We start from the raw sequence: 18,240 nt of genomic DNA on the forward strand, positions 1-18,240 counted from the left end.
AATCCCTCAAAGTTGAATTTTAAGCGTTAACTAACATGACTAACACTGTTTTGCTGATTCATATATAAGTGCATAACTGTCTTCACCTGCTGCAACCCTGAGTCCAAATACAAGTCAATTCCTATTTTTCTTCATTTAAACAGTTTTTCATAGATTTTCTTTACTGTTATTGCAACACTACAACCATTTTAAAGAGCGTCTAATGTAAAATCTCAACTCTCCTGACTCACTCACATGTTTCAATTGTTGAAAGTCTTCATCTACAAGATGCAGTAAGTCCCTCATCATGACCATTTTTTGTACTTATTACTTTATAAAGTTCTCCCCCGTCTGAAATCTCAGCGAACGAGAGGTTACGAGAGAAACGTAAATTATGACATAATATTGGTCTTTAATCCACCTCCAGCCAGCTGTAATAACACCCTGCTTTGTTTATACAACTAGTCCCTTGGAGGTGGAGACTTCCAAGAATGAATTATCGCGGTGACAAACCTCAATGTTTGACCAATCACAGCAGAGTGGGAGTGGTTATAGTAAACAAGATTTCCCCTCCAGGAAAATAGGGTTTTCAGTGGGCGGGGCTTAAGTACATTTTTTAATGTAAATAATTAAACTAAAAGAGAGTCTTGTACAAACAGACACATACTGATGAGTACAATAGAGGTCCAACATCTATTTAAGACACACTTAAACCAACATATTAGTTGCACTTTAAACATTCCAGTTTATCGACAGAAACAAGGAACTAAGTTGTTGAGTTTTATTAGAATCAGTATCAGTTTGGTTTTGGTTTGATTTTACTCAAAAAAACATTGAAAATTGAAAATACAGACAGAATCTAATTCAGAAGACTTAGTTGCAAAGTACTGTAGACAGATTATATTTATCACTATGTAAACACGCTTTTTCTAAATACGTTTTCTAAATTAAAAGTTTAAAAAATAAATAAAAATGAATTTGAAAAAGTTTGGGTTTGGGTTTTTTGTGTATGTTCCATTCAAGCAAGGGATTTCCAATACAAACTGAAAACAACTCGTCAATGTTTATCTGGCGTCAATTATACCACATAAAAGTACTGATTAAGAATTAATTGATTAAAGATTAATTTATGTAAATATATCAATTATTGACATACAATATGTTTAGTTTAGGTTTAGTAATTAAACCTATTATGTCCTTCTTACCCCAAATTCCCATAGAAAGAATAAAAATAAAGCAGTAAAAATAAAAACAGACAGTCCTTGAGTCTCAAGAGAGTAAAGTCCAAATTTTGATGTACTGCCAAATCATATTGCCATTGTTATTTTTGGCTTGCATTGGTTGGTTTGGCGGTGAATAAACAGCTCAAAAAAAAAAATTGGAAATAGATTTTTACACCTTTTTCAGGATTAGATTAGAGTTCACTTTCTAACCTTTGAACTTCTATCACAGAAAGTATCTGACTTTTGTCCTTCTATGTTTAGTTATCGACATCACCAATCTTAGGTCGCAGTGTCAACATGAACATTAATCTACTCTTAGTTCGAGTCAACCAGCGGGCCAAATAAAACGACTTGGTGGGCCAGATTTGGCTCCCAGGCCATGTGTTTGTCACGACTTTGGGACTGAATTTACAAGACGCAACAGTCACAACCTCATGAGAAAAATGTATCATAATGTCAGCAAAAGTACTTTTTTTTAAATCTGCAAAGCCTTTAAAGCCGAGATGTTGACATCCTGTCGCGTGTCTGCCTCAGGGAATGCTGGGAACTCAAGACCTCGGGCAAGTGTATTACGAGCCCATCAAAGACAAGCACGGGAACGCTCTGCTGGTGCTGCTGAAGGACATGAGCTCCAGTCCCAACCTGGACGGCGTCCACTGGACGCCGCTCTGCAAGCTGCAGCTGCAGCGAAAGTCCATCTCCTCGCCGGACGAGCCCACCGCCCTGGACATGCTCCTCATCACCCTGCACGTACGTCCGCCCCGACAGCGCCCGCCGCCGTTGGCTCTCGGCTCTGACGTTGTGGTTCATCGTGCCTGTTGTTTTGGAGACATGCTGCCTCCATCGCAGTGGGGAATGGTTTCTGAGGGATAGTGGTTGTGGTTATTATCAGGCTCATTCTTAGCATTTTTCCGTCCCACGGATTGAACCGAGCGCTCTTCCACTCGTGTTCACAACACACAGAATAACCTGAGGTCACTGATACTGAGTCAATAACACTCAAATATACACATTTAAAAGATCAACAATTATCTTCTGTATCTGTGTGCGATGGCTGCTCAATGCCAAACTCAAGACTCCAGGACCGCAGCTCACTGAAGTATTTTCTTTGTGGCGAGCGAGGAACACTCCGTGTGATGACTAACAATAATGTGCTGAGCTTCGCTCTGTCATCGTTGAATTCCTCCTTCCTATCGTGTTGGATTGAAAAGGTAAAACCTCTCTCTCTCCCGCAGGAGAAGCTGGCGTATCACCGGCGCAGTAGGAAGATCCTGTCGCCGGGCTTGTACCTGGGCTACCTTAAACTGTGCACGTCTGTGGAGCAGATCCGAGCACTGGTGCCCCAGAAGCTCCCCAACGTCCTCTGTAACACCAAAATCCGAGACAACAACAACGTGTCCAGGTGAGCTTCGTCAGATCGTCGGCGTCTGAGAATTAACTGAACCAGTTGATGTGTTTATTCAGGGAGGAGTGGCAGTGGCTGCAGGCCCTCAGCTCTCTGGACGAGGCCCTAGAAATGGACCAGGATGTGCAGAGCGCTCCACATCACCTCCTGCAAGACCTGCGCAGTGCCATCAAGGATCTGATGGCACACATCAACGTCCCAGGCAACCAGGTTAGAAGTTAGCTGTGGAGCCAGTTTACTGCTACAATCAAGTGTTGTTGATGCATTTTAATGTGTATTTGATGTGTCGACTTGTGCCAAATAATTAAGACTGAGTTCTTGGACATAAAATCAAGATCACGTCTCTCACTCGTCAACGTTTAATTTCCACGCACAAGAGATAAAGAAGGCTTCTGTCTGGAATGTTTTGCTGTCACTGCTACCCCCATGATCAAACCACATATAAACTTTAAGTGATGGTTCACACAAAATTCAGACTTCACTCATTTTCTAATAACCCTCATGTCGACAAAGGGTTGGGATTACTTTCAGAGTAATCTGTTCCTTTAACAGGCAAAAATTCTACTACATTATAATGTAGCGACTGGAGTCATAGTAGACGACACTCATGAGGGGTGAGTGGAAAAATTATAAGATTTTGAATTTTGGGTGAACTTAACCTTTAAACCAAGGCTCTCCAAACTGGTCCTCAAAGGACCGGTGTTTTGCAGCTTCTTGTTCCAACCGATCAAGCATGTACAGTTTAACCAATGAGGTTTCAGCTTAAACAAGCAACACCAGACTGACAATCACAGACATATATACAAAGACAGCGCATCAACTGCTGCCGCCCACTGGAGCGGTGTGTATACAGGGCGGCCATCTTGGTACAGTGCAAGATGAACCAAAACGGACAAAAACGTTTGAAAATCTGTCCAGAATTCAGCGAATAATTGTATGTTAAGATTGTGAAGTACCTCCTTCCCTGCAATTGTTAATGCGCCAGTGCCTCTGATGACACTATACCAAGATGGCGGCGCTTCAAACACATCCGTCTACAGTCTATGCGGCGTCTATTTATATATGTCTATGCTAACCATCAACTGATTACACTCCGAAGACTCCTGATTGGTCAAAAGGTGTCTGTCCTCTTGAATGGTTGGAACAAAAACCTGCACCACCCCAGCCCTTTGAGAAACGATTTGGAGACTCCTGCTTTAACCCTTATTGGTCAAGGTGAACTTGACCAAGAGACAACACAAAGGATACCCCAAACACATTTGCTTTCATGCCTGCGGGTCACCTTGAACCTGAGATAACACAAGGGTTAATAGTCAATACATGTTTTTACCAAAAATCTACTTGGCTATTTATCGCAATAGCGACACTGACAAAAAAATGTAAAAAAGAAAGTAGCATAATGAATTTCAAAAGCAAAAATAGCAACAACACTAAGCAGAAACCACAAATATGAATACATAAATAGACAAAAATAATAAAAATAAAAATAATAAAAAATAGCAAAAAAAATAAAATATTAAAGCATAAATAGCATTTTTTTTGTCCTGTTGTTAGGAAGTCGTTTTCCACTTTTTCATGAAGGTTTTTCCAACTTATTAATGCTGTGTTTTATTGAAATATTTACTTGAAACCAATTGTTTGATTATTCGTCCAATGAAGTCCGAAATGAGACCTCCTGAGGGATCAATAAAGTTCTACCTAACCTAACTAAGTCCTTGCAAGTGAATGAAGATCGAAAAAATCTTCTTAACGAGGAAAGTGTCTGAGCAGTGAATAACAATTTGGCTTTTATTGCAGTTAAATGTTTTATTTCTGTATGAAGTTCTGTTAAAATATACATATATATAGGTGTTTAACTCATATATTTGTAATATATGCATTAAACGTATTTAAGTTCTAAAAACTATTTTTAAGCATTTTTAAGCATTTTTATTTTTTTATCACTAAGTATGTTTCTCAGATCAGTTAACTTTAATAACGATTGATAATTGAACCAGAAACAATATAAAGCTAGACTTAATTTATTCCCGCCGCACAAGACACATTAAATTATTTTAATAGTGGATTTATTCAATTAAAATTATAGAAGAGAAAATTTGCAAACATTACACTTCAAGTTTATCCGTTATGAAACGTTTTTTTAATTTATTTTTAGATGCTAATTTTTATATCTTGTGTAATCTCAGGGTCAATGTGCACCGGAGGCTTGAATATAAAGGTTTTTGTGGTATTACATTTGTTCCTGGGCCACCGGGTCACAATGACCCTGAGATAACACAAGGGCTAAGATTCTAAAAACATTTCTAGAAATATTGAAGGTAAAATATTCTCAATCCAATGACATTTTTAATTCAAATGTCAAAGTGTTGAATATCGTGTATATTGTTTTCACCCTTTATTCTCATCCAGGTCCAGGAGTTCCGGATCTACAGCCAGGAAGTGTTGGAGTTCGGAGACAAAGTGTCCTTCTTACTCCTCCTGCCGCCCTCGGATGAAGTTTGTACTGCTCCGGGTCAGAACAATCCCTACACCCCCCGCTCAGGCTTCCTCACGCTCCCGCTGCAGATCTTCGAGCTCGGTTAGTGTCATGGATCATGTTCTTCCTCTGGAATCATCTCACCGTTCTTGCATTTCAGTCCACTTCAACGCCTACTGCCCGAGCTTCATCGGTCAGTACTGCCGAGCATCCGCTCTGCTGGAGCTGGAGTCTCTCATGTCCCAGCAGGCTCTGAGGGAAGCTTTCTCCGAGTCGGAGCTCAACACGGCCCGGAAGAAGCAGCAGCAGGTCCAGGAGCACATGCAGGTGAGCCTGAAACTACAGTGTGAGTCGTCATCGGTGAGAAATAACGTGGGTGTGTGTGTGTGTGCAGCAAATGGACGAGGTGTGGCGGGACGCCCGGTGGATAATGGAGGCGCTGCAGTACGCCCGCTACAAACAGCCCTCTGGAGGAATCTCCATCAGTTGGATCATCGACTTCTCCAAGGAAGTGTTGCCCGACAAGCTTCCGTCCACCTCCTCCCAGCTGGACCTCATGCCCTCCCCCATGCACTCGCCCGAGCCGTGCCGGAAACACTCAGGTGAGCTTCGGATGCGGAACAACGAAGGAAACGCTTAAACGAGTGATTTTCTTTTGTAGATTTCACCGGTTTATCCGACGAGGAAGGGTCCTCCGAAGTCTTCCTGACCACTGACAGCGACTACGACTCCAGTCGGGCCCAGAGCCCCCGCGAGCTGGACCTGCTGCCTTCCTCCCCCCTGTCTTTATCCGCCCCCTACGAGTCCCGCGGGTTTCTACGCAGCGACGGAAGCGGCTCCGGACTCGCGGGGTGTCCCAGCAGAGGCGTTCATGGGGGCGTAGGACTGCGAGACTCCACTCCAGATGTCCTCCAGGCGTCGGACCCGCAGCACGGACAGGAAGGTCTACGCTGTGGGGGGGTGCGCTGTGGGAGGGAGAGGCGTCGGGGGGCGCCGGAGCTCTTCGACAGCGACTTCATCCTGCCCAGCAGGCAGATCGAACTGTTGCACATCACGGAGAAGAGGCAAGCCTTTTGCGTGAGGACCAGTAGTCTAGAGTTCCCCCCCAGCAGTGGCCAGCACCAGCATCACTCCCACGGCAACACCTGCTCCTCGCCGCCCGCCTCTCCGCAGCGAAGATGGCACCGGCCGTCGTCGGTGGACCGCTGCTGCTCGGGCGAGAACTGCCAGCCTCACCGCCCGCCGGCCCGGACGCTCTCCGAAGACAGCGGCACTCAGAGGCTGTCGTCGCCTGTGCCGGCCTCCGTCAGGAGGAGCTGCCACGCCACGCTCAGGGTTTACCCTCAGTACAGCACCGGCCTGCCCAAAGAGACCAGTGTGAAGGTGCTTTCTCAATATTTGAATCATCTTTGAAAGCATATAAAGCTATCAACCTCTAATGCAGGATTGAGCATTTCAAATAACTCCTTGAAGGTTGATGCTCTCTAGGTCTAGAACATCAGAAACACTACAAGAGAGCAGATCATTGGGGCTCATGCAGAACGTACTCTGTTATTCTTTGTGTTACACAGAGTGACATTACGTTGCTTCACTTTGTGTTACATTATGCTGCATTAAATTTTGTTGTGTGACATTATGTTGCGTTACATTATATTGTTTTACATCACGTTGCATTACACTACGTCTGTTACACTACCTTGTTTTACATTAGGCTGTGTTACATTACGTTGTGTAACATTACACTGTGTTACAGTACAATTTGTTACATTGTTACATTACACTGTGTTACATTACACTGTGTTACATTATGCTGTGTTACATTACGCTCTGTTACATTGCTAAACATTATTCCGTTACATCACATTCCGTTGCATTACATTCCTTTGCATTACATTCTGCTCAGTCACATTGCATTGCGTTACATAATGCTGCGTTATATTACACTGTTACATTACGTTCAGTCACATTCCGTTGTGTTACATTCCTTCCTGCCACATTCCCTTTGTTACCTTACGTTGGGTTGGATTCGACGTGTTTCATTATGTTGCGTAACATTGGGTTGCGTTACATTAAATTGCGTTACATTACGTTGCGTTACATTACGTTGCGTTACATTACGTTGCGTTACATTACGTTGCATTACGTTGCGTTACATTACGTTGCGTTATATTACGTTGCATTATATCACGTTGTGTTACATAACATTGTGTTACATTGTGTTACATTATGTTGCGTTACGTTCCATCGCATTAAATTACAATTTGTTACGTTACATTGCGTTGCATTAAGTTATTTTGCTTTACATCACGTTGCGTTACATTACATTGTGTTACATTACATTGTGTTACATTACGTTGTGTTACATTACGTTGTGTTAGATTATGTTCCGTTACATTATAACACGATACATTACGTTGTGCTACATTACGTTGTGTTACATTACGTTGTGTTACATTACGTCGTGTTACATTATAACACGATACATTACGTTGTGTTACATTACGTTGTGTTACATTACGTCGTGTTACATTATAACACGATACATTACGTTGTGTTACATTACGTTGTGTTACATTACGTCGTGTTACATTATAACACGATACATTACGTTGTGTTACATTACGTCGTGTTACATTATGTCGTGTTACATTACGTTGTGTTACATTACGTTGTGTTACATTACGTTGTGTTAGATTACATTCCGTTACATTATAACACCATACATTACGTTGTGTTACATTACGTTGTGTTACATTATAACACGATACATTACGTTGTGTTACATTACGTCGTGTTACATTATAATACGATACATTACGTTGTGTTACATTACGTCGTGTTACATTATAATACGATACATTACGTCGTGTTACATTACGTTGTGTTACATTACGTTGTGTTACATTACGTCGTGTTACATTGCGTTGTGTTACATTACGTCGTGTTACATTATAACACGATACATTACGTCGTGTTACATTACGTCGTGTTACATTACGTCGTGTTACATTATAATACGATACATTATGTCGTGTTACATTACGTTGTGTTACATTACGTTGTGTTACATTACGTCGTGTTACATTGCGTTGTGTTACATTACGTCGTGTTACATTATAACACGATACATTACGTCGTGTTACATTACGTCGTGTTACATTATAATACGATACATTACGTCGTGTTACATTACGTTGTGTTACATTACGTTGTGTTACATTACATCGTGTTACATTACGTCGTGTTACATTATAACACGATACATTACGTCGTGTTACATTATAATACGATACATTACGTCGTGTTACATTACGTTGTGTTACATTACGTTGTGTTACATTACGTCGTGTTACATTATAATACGATACATTACGTCGTGTTACATTACGTTATGTTACATTACGTTGTGTTACATTACGTTGTGTTACATTATAACACGATACATTACGTCGTGTTACATTACGTTATGTTACATTACGTTGTGTTACATTACGTTGTTTTACATTATAACACGATACATTACGTCGTGTTACATTACGTCGTTTTACATTATAATACGATACATTACGTCGTGTTACATTACGTTGTGTTACATTACGTTGTGTTACATTACGTTGTGTTACATTACGTTGTGTTACATTATAACACGATACATTACGTCGTGTTACATTACGTTATGTTACATTACATTGTGTTACATTACGTTGTGTTACATTATAACACGATACATTACGTCGTGTTACATTACGTCGTGTTACATTATAATACGATACATTACGTCGTGTTACATTACGTTATGTTACATTACGTTGTGTTACATTACGTTGTGTTACATTATAACACGATACATTACGTCGTGTTACATTACGTTATGTTACATTACGTTGTGTTACATTACGTCGTGTTACATTATAACACGATACATTACGTCGTGTTACATTACGTCGTGTTACATTATAATACGATACATTACGTCGTGTTACATTACGTCGTGTTACATTATAATACGATACATTACGTCGTGTTACATTACGTTGTGTTTGTTACATTACGTCGTGTTACATTACGTCGTGTTACATTATAACACGATACATTACGTCGTGTTACATTACGTTGTGTTTGTTACATTACGTCGTGTTACATTACGTCGTGTTACATTATAACACGATACATTACGTCGTGTTACATTACGTCGTGTTACATTATAATACGATACATTACGTCGTGTTACATTACGTTGTGTTTGTTACATTACGTCGTGTTACATTACGTCGTGTTACATTATAACACGATACATTACGTCGTGTTACATTACGTCGTTTTACATTATAATACGATACATTACGTCGTGTTACATTACGTTGTGTTACATTACGTTGTGTTACATTACGTTGTGTTACATTACGTTGTGTTACATTATAACACGATACATTACGTCGTGTTACATTACGTTATGTTACATTACGTTGTGTTACATTACGTTGTGTTACATTATAACACGATACATTACGTCGTGTTACATTACGTCGTGTTACATTATAATACGATACATTACGTCGTGTTACATTACGTTATGTTACATTACGTTGTGTTACATTACGTTGTGTTACATTATAACACGATACATTACGTCGTGTTACATTACGTTATGTTACATTACGTTGTGTTACATTACGTCGTGTTACATTATAACACGATACATTACGTCGTGTTACATTACGTCGTGTTACATTATAATACGATACATTACGTCGTGTTACATTACGTCGTGTTGCATTATAATACGTTACATTACGTCGTGTTACATTACGTTGTGTTTGTTACATTACGTCGTGTTACATTACGTCGTGTTACATTATAACACGATACATTACGTCGTGTTACATTACGTTGTGTTTGTTACATTACGTCGTGTTACATTACGTCGTGTTACATTATAACACGATACATTACGTCGTGTTACATTACGTCGTGTTACATTATAATACGATACATTACGTCGTGTTACATTACGTTGTGTTTGTTACATTACGTCGTGTTACATTACGTCGTGTTACATTATAACACGATACATTACGAAGTGTTACATTACGTCGTGTTACATTATAATACGATACATTACGTCGTGTTACATTACGTTGTGTTTGTTACATTACGTCGTGTTACATTATAACACGATACATTACGAAGTGTTACATTACGTCGTGTTACATTATAATACGATACATTACGTCGTGTTACATTACGTTGTGTTTGTTACATTACGTCGTGTTACATTACGTCGTGTTACATTATAACACGATACATTATGTCGTGTTACATTACGTTGTGTTACATTACGTTGTGTTACATTATGTTGCATTATATTACGTTGCATTACATCACGTTGCGTTACATTACATTGTTTTACATTACATTGTGTTACATTACGTTCCGTTACATTATGACACGATACATTACGTCGCATTACATTACGCTTACAGTCTTTATAAGATTACATTTATACATACGTATAATTACTTACTTACGTACTGTCCATTAAGCCAAAATCATGAAAAAACACTGAAAGGTGTATCCAACATGTTCTGAAGCACATTTTCAAGGCAAACACATACTATAATAAAATAAACAAAACGACTACTTACCAATGTTCTCTCATGATACAGACACATGTGTGCATGTCCACCTAAAGCCATTGGTTCTCCTGCATCATGTTGACGGGCAGCTTCTGCTCCTGTGTTGCAGCTGTGTGTGACTCCCTGCACGTCTGCGCGTGAGATGGTGCAGCTGGTGGTGCAGGAGATGAACGCGGTGTCTCGGCGCGTGCACGGCAGCGGCGGCGACCCGCAGACCTGCGTGTCCTACAGCCCGGAGCAGTTGAAGCACTTCGGCCTGGTGCTGGTGGTGGACAGCAGAGAGAAGTGGCTCCAGGACGACTTCTGCCCGCTGGAGCTGCAGAACCCCTGGCTGCGGGGGAAACTGTGCGTCCGCATTAAGGAGTACTCGCCGCTGGCCCTGCAGCACGGACGCGCCACCACAGTGTGACATTTCCCACGACACTAACTTGGACGTTTGTACAACCTGTCAATAAATTGCACCTTTTCCCTCTGGTGTGCGTCGACTACTGCAGCTCCTCCGAACCATTTCCATCAACCCTGCGTCATGTGACCTTTTTTTTATGAACATCAGCGAACCTCATGTGGGGACCAAACGAACAATAACTTGATGGAACAAAGAGAAGTTTTCTTGTCAGAAGACGTTCCACTGAGAGGAGTGATGGTGAGAAAGATTATTGGCGCCGACTTCCAGCGTGATTGACGCCAGCACATCAGGCCAAGATGACAGAGGCAGCGTCACCGCCTCCATAGTCCCACATGGACAAGGTTTTCCCTGTGAACTCCCCGAGTGTGTGTCACTTCCAAAGAGCTGCAGCTGCCCTGGCCCCGACGTCCCCGGGAAGGGAAGCCAGGAAGAAGCGTCAGTGAGGAGAGCTGGCATCTCTGCTGGGATTGAAACTGAGGGTTTGGGTCGTTGGCTGGGATCCGAAAACAGGCGAGGAAGAAGCTCTGTACAGTAGACACAGTTTAAGTGTAGCTGACTAATACGTATTGTGGAGTAATAAAAGTACTAGCTCATTTTTTAAAAAAAAGTTGAAAAAAAAAACAAGCAATACTTGACCCATGTTGTGTTTCTGATGGCAAAAAAACGCATGTAAATCTTCAAGAGTGGAGTCCATCTAAAGTACTGTAGTCCTGCTGTGCTGAGACGTTAACTAGTTCAGTGTTTTTCTGTTTGGTTCAGTGGTATTCCCAAAACGCATCAGAGTGTGGTGCCTGTCAGTCTGGAGCAGCGTGGCCCCCAGAGGGATTGATTGTGAGGAGGTCCGACGGAGCCGACCGACTGTATCTCGCGAACTGCCTTTTCCCCATAAAACAACACGAGGGCTCGACCGTGTCGGAGAACAATTCCATTCCACGGAAATTCTTCTTCCTCTTGTTTTGCAAATCGGCTCCAACGCGGCGACCAAGGTGCCGTCCAGCTGAGGCAAAAAGCACATTTTTGAAAGGTTCTCTCCCGGGTCCAGCAACTCCAAGTTTAAGATAAATCCTGTAGTCTTGGAGGTATTTAAGAAAATTAATAATCTTTAAAGGAAAAGCAAATAAACGTTTAACTGTAAGAGCTTGTTGTAAGGACTGAAGGAAAATTCATTACTCAACACAAGCTTATCTTGGAATTTTGTCCGTTTATTCAGTGCTTTTGAGCAACATTTTTAGAGCAATTCATCTGAACCACAAACTTAAAGTATTAGGTAGTTAAATTTTCGCTTAGTAAAAAATATAAAGTTGATTAATTCTGACTATTTCGTTTCGACTACTGGTAAGGAATGATCGCACTATCAATCACATCTTTGTTGCCTCGGGTTGAGATCCATAAAATCATTTTTTTTAAGGTTTAGTTTTTCGCTTCCAATACGATAAATCTTTTCTGTCTATATGGATTTTCAGAGAAGAAGAAAAAAATACTTCCACGAGTATTTAATTCTATTTTTTATAAGAAGACATTCCAACAATCGTAGTCAATGTAGCAGCAGGTTAGCGACGAGGCAATAGTGTTACTGTAGCATTTGAGTCGATGACGGCCGCACTCCCTTCGAAATGTGTTTTACCTGTAACTGCTGTTTTGTAAAAAAGAAAATGCTGATGTTGCAATTTTAGTGTCACTGATGGTTGAACTCTTCGAGCGCTACTTTGTTCACATTGTTGTTATGAAAACAACCGAAAGCATCAAGAGCAACAACTGAAGGACTTGAATGGGTTTGTTTTGGGTTTGTTTTGTTAAGTACGAGGCTGTTGCTGCTACAGAGGTGAAAGGTCAGTGAAGGTAACGTTGAGAGATGGAGCCAACCACCGAAGAGAATAAATCCTCCTTGCGGCCCAGAAGAATAAATAAATAAAAGCCTCATGTTTACAAGGAGCTGTTGGCAGATCATCAGGCAGAGTCATGAAGGAGACATCACGTCACTTTTTTAAATTCTATTTTTATTGAACAATAAATGAATATTACGGAATAAAAGTCGAGGTTGTTTATGTGGGTTTCTTTTAACAATACTCTTGATGGCCCTGTTGCTGTTTGTCCCGCTGGACAATTACCATGTTTTATACGACATTAAGGTTGAATAAAGTACTACATTCATTAGGGATTTTATTTCAAACACATGCAAACATTTGACATTAAAGCTCCCTTGTAATTGTCCTTTTGTTTTCTAGCTTATCCGGGGTGTTAAAAAGAGGGTGAATCATCATCCAGGAAGACTATCAAAGAGAAGGGAAGGGTTATCAAAGATCTAAAAAATAATAAAAGACTTTCAGTCTGTGGAAAAGTGGAAACCGGAAAGTTAATTTGGCAACTCTATGTCATTATTCTAAGTTGTCATGGTTTTAATTGTTTTTTTCAATGTAACTTTAGCTTCCAGGCTAAAACAAAATGAATAGTTGGAACTACAATTTTTTGACAATTTCTGTTTAGTTTATTATTCACATTAATATTTAGTTCCTGTACTCTGAATCTTTTCTAATCTGCATTGAATTATTGTTGACCAGTCTATGATATATAAGTCAGTGAGTGAGGTAACTTGACCAAGTTATGACGTGGTTTAACACAAAACTAACTAAACTACTTGAGTGTTCGTGTGAACAAAAGACAAACAGCTGGAAACACCGACAACTCACTTTAAATGCAGAATGTTTTATTTGAAGCCTGAAAGTTAAAAGTGTTTTTTTGTTTTCTTGTCCCTTAATTTGACAGATGTGTCAAAAAAATGATAGTTTCTATACAAACTACTTGACAAAATTGCTTGAAAACTGATATGTATACTAGAGACGAATCAAAGGGAGCACAAGACTTCAATGAATATTCCAATTTGTTCTATTTTGATGAAAGTAAAACCATATGTATAACATACTAAGTTAGGGTTTTTATTTTAATTTTATTGTAGCTCCTTCTGTTTATTCTAAGTGGGCGGAAATGGGTGAAAGAAACCACCATGAAAATTAAAATACAATGACATTTTATTAGTATTAATGAGTCTCAGAATTGATGCTACTTTCTGCAACCGTATGGTCCATAATCAGCCTGAACTCTTCTGTCCTCCCCATATAAAGCGTACATCATCTGCATACAGCACACATTACGAGCTCCCTGAGACATTCACTTCACAACATTGTGTCTTTAAAGAAACATTTTCTCTCTTTTTTCCCTTCTGGGCAGCTCACTGAAGAGATCAGCTCCTCTGTTACAACGTGATACAACTTTATTCCTTTAATGTTAGCGCTATAACCATCTTCCGAACAAAGAGGTGAAGTTGGAAAACTGGTCATGATCTGCATTATAACGATCATTATTTGGACATGGGAATAAAGGAGCATGCACAAGAAAGAAGTCTAAAAATGACGAATGAGGAAACATTTACTTTTTGATTTGGATTGGATTTGTATCCTAAATTGTCAATGACATAATGATGATAATTATAATACACAAGTTATCAATTTCAACTGTTACATATAGTATTTATATTTACCAGATTGATGATCAACCATGATGGTTTTGAATAAACTTTATCTTTCTAGATCTTTTGCTGTCACATCAAATGAACAGGTCAGATTTTTGCAGAGGGAGATGAAAATCGTTCCAAAGCTTAGGAGCAACAGCCTGGAAGGATTTCTCTCCTCTGGTCTGGAAGTGTGTTCAGGAACCATCAGTAGATTATGATCCACAGACCTCAGAGCCCGAGCTGGGGTGTAAGGCTGGATCAGATCAGTGATGTAAGGAGGAGCCTGAGCATGAATGTCTCTGAAAATAAGAACCAGAATTTTAAAGTTGATCCTGAAAGAAACTAGTAGGCAATACAGAGTTTGAAGGATCCGGGAAATGTGAGTTCTTCTACTAGAGCAGGACAGAATCTCGCTGCAGAGTTTGGTATTAACTGCAGGCGACACAGCTCCTTCTTGTTTAGACAAAAAAATAAACTGTTACAAAAGTCCAAACGAGAAGACACAAACGCATGGATTATAAGATCGAGATCGTGTTGTGACATCATTTTCCTGATATGATTTAGGCTCTGTTTGGTCTTTTGGTCTCTAGCATATTAAGTATATTATCTTAAAATCATGATCACAGTTTTACAGCATGTAAAAGTCCACTCTCCTCAAAATAAAAGCAAAGAGTAGCCATAGAAAAGCCATCCAACACCTATCCTCCGCACATCCTTGAGTGCCAGTTGAGAACCACGCTAGGACCACTGCCTAAATTCACTGGAAGATTCTATGATTGACTGAAAACAAGAAAAATGAAAAAAAAACATAAAAATGTTATCTTAATCACCCGATATATGCTGAAGAAATACAACCATACTATTACCAACTGGAAAACGTGAAAGGTACTATATATTTAGTCAACATCAAATGACAATGACTGTCCTGCCCTGATAGAATTCAGCTTGCGCTGCATCAGTGACGAATCCTTCCAAAAGTTGCTTGGATTTAAATTAATTTTCTCTTTATTATGTTAAAATGTGTTGTGCTTATTTAGAAAAATAAAATAAATTTATGTTTATATATAAAACACAATTAAAATGTGTCCATAGACATTATTGCTAATCATTTTCCCTATATAAGCCCAGCTTTAATTTTTCTACCTGGTCCTCATATGTGCTCCAGTATGTGTGTGAGTGTAAATTCTTCCTGAATTATGGAGTAAACATTTCTATAAAAGTGAACTGAAATCATCAAAGTTGATCTCATGTTCCTAGCAGGTGTACACGATCTGCTCGTGCTAGCTTGTCAGGTGTCTCCCCTGTGTCAACAGGAAAAAAGAAAAATTCCCAAATTGCATCAACATTAAGCCGAAAAATGTCCTCTAATGGAATGTTCTGGAACGTGTCATTGACGCGAGGGGCACGGCAAGTTTCTATTTCAGAGTGTGCAGAGGTCAGGTTTTCTCTGGGGCTTATTCTTTTCTCCACATGCATCGTGCCACACCAACACCGACTTGATGAATGAGCGCGGATGAGATATAGAGGGCACTTGTTCCTACAGACTCCATACTGCCATGACCTCATCACCGTTTGCCAACCAGTCGATGAAAACTGAATAGAGGGCAGCTGCGAGCGGATTCTCAGTACAAATAGTGGGCACGGCTACACAAGGCCTGCGAAGTGTCACTGCCAGAGATGAACAAAGATCTTAGTATTGTTAATGTCCGCATTAAGACCCATTTAAATTTGGACAAAACAGCTGAGGGCAGCAGTTTCACTCTCTTGTGCAACAGTTTGGACCTTCAGAGGTTAAAAACTCTCAGCTTGACTTTGGATGATTCAAGAAACAGTACATTTGAATGTGTTGAAATTCACAACATGCAAAATACACAATCTGTGTCCTTATCAATTTGGGTTTAAAGGATTATGTTAGGCAGGATTGTCACACATTGCTTGGGTAACAACTCTATTGTTACAGTAATCAGCTCGTATTTCAATTGTCCGTGGAAGTAAACAGCAACACCAGCTCGAGAAATCAATGACACAAAGAATGGTCGTCGTTGTGTTCAATTTATAAATCATTCACATCTATCAAAGCAGCCATGAGAAGGTTTCTGGAATTCACTGAAACTAAAAACGGATAGTTGAGCAACTTAATGGAACACACTACGGGAGATGATTACAGTTGTAAATGCATGCCTGGAAACTGTTTAAAAAAAAATAAAAGAGGAGTAGAATCAAACCAGCTTTATGTTGTCATAATCTGATGTTTTATTTCATACACCAGGGAGGTTTATGGGATCGTCTGCTTTTGTTTGCTCGTCTGACTCTCTGTTTGTCAGCCAAATAACTGGAAAAGATTTGATCACATTTGTTTGTGAAAGTGATGAAATCTTTAGGAAATGTTGAGGTTTTCTTTATCTTACATAAAGAAAATCTGACTAAATATTGCTGTTTAATTGGCAAAAAAAAGCCAAAAACAACAAAAAGATAAAACAAATATGAACCCAAATATGCCAATAAAAAAGTTATAAACTATTTTTATATTTATTTAACAATAATTTAAAAATTTACTCTTTTACTAAAATATCATATATTTAGGGGAAATATTCACTCAACGAATATTCACTCCAAAAAAAAGTTAAAAGAACCCAAGATAGTTATAGTTTATACAATAAGTAAGTAAGTAAGTAAGTAATATTTATTTATATAGCGCTTTTCGAGACCAGGGTCACAAAGCGCTTAAACAATCAAAACAATACTCAAAAAAGTACATACTTTAAAGATCAAGATAATACTGAGAACACAACAGGAGTTCGAGAAATTCAAGGAAAAGCCTGAACAAATAGAAACGTCTTAAGATATTTCTTAAAGGAGTCAGTAGATCCATCAAGCGCAAAGAGAGAGGAAGATCGTTCCAAAGCTTAGGAGCAACAGCCTGGAAGGATTTCTCTCCTCTGGTCCTGAGCCGTGTGCGTGGAACCATAAGTAGATTTTGATCCACAGACCTCAGAGCCCGAGCTGGGGTGTAAGGCTGGATCAGATCAGTGATGTAAGGAGGAGCCTGACCATGAATAGCTCTGAAAGTAAGAACCAGAATTTTAAAGTTGATCCTGAAAGAAACTGGAAGCCAGTGAAGAGTTTTAAGGACCGGAGAGATGTGAGTATATATAAATATATATATATATATATATATATATATAAGAAATGCAAACTAAAATTGTTAGCTGTTTGAAACATTTTCAACAACTTTTACACGGATCAGTTCTACTCTGACCTCATCAGGGCCCCATAAATACAATCAAAGGGCCACACTTTGTATGACATATAACTGCTGCCCTCATATGCCCTGTTCTGTTGAACAACAAAACTTGAAATATGTACTTAATTAAACTTTACTTTTTTTAACTTTTTTTGTGTGACTATCAACAAACTGTGTCGCTATTGTTCATTCAACATTGTTTTAGGGTTTTTAGAAAAGCTTGAATCCAGGTCATTATGTTGCAAAGGTCACTTCAGATATAAACGTGAATCTGTGTTTGCCCAAGGGCTATTGAATGACAGGATGATGGCATCATCTTTTCACCAGAATGTAGGAGCCAGTAAATAAACTTTTGTTACAACA

The 18,240-nt window shown here is 39.5% G+C and overlaps 1 protein-coding gene across 2 annotated transcripts in view; it reads left to right on the forward strand.

Annotated features, from left to right (window-relative positions):
• ankfn1b (ankyrin repeat and fibronectin type III domain containing 1b) overlaps positions 1–12,375 on the forward strand; it is a 152,290-nt gene extending 139,915 nt beyond the window's left edge. For both annotated transcript variants that reach the window (XM_087794209.1, XM_087794208.1), the window contains 8 exons: positions 1,737–1,952; positions 2,438–2,604; positions 2,667–2,817; positions 5,017–5,185; positions 5,244–5,410; positions 5,478–5,685; positions 5,745–6,466; positions 10,829–12,375. In XM_087794209.1, the coding sequence (XP_087650335.1) occupies positions 1,737–1,952; positions 2,438–2,604; positions 2,667–2,817; positions 5,017–5,185; positions 5,244–5,410; positions 5,478–5,685; positions 5,745–6,466; positions 10,829–11,128 (2,100 nt within the window). In that variant the 3' untranslated portion in view covers positions 11,129–12,375. The remainder of the gene's footprint in view (positions 1–1,736; positions 1,953–2,437; positions 2,605–2,666; positions 2,818–5,016; positions 5,186–5,243; positions 5,411–5,477; positions 5,686–5,744; positions 6,467–10,828) is intronic.
• The last annotated feature ends 5,865 nt before the right edge of the window (positions 12,376–18,240 follow it).

The sequence above is a fragment of the Callionymus lyra genome, chromosome 6 (genome assembly GCF_982586985.1).
Source record: "Callionymus lyra chromosome 6, fCalLyr1.hap1.1, whole genome shotgun sequence".
NCBI lineage: Eukaryota > Metazoa > Chordata > Actinopteri > Syngnathiformes > Callionymidae > Callionymus > Callionymus lyra.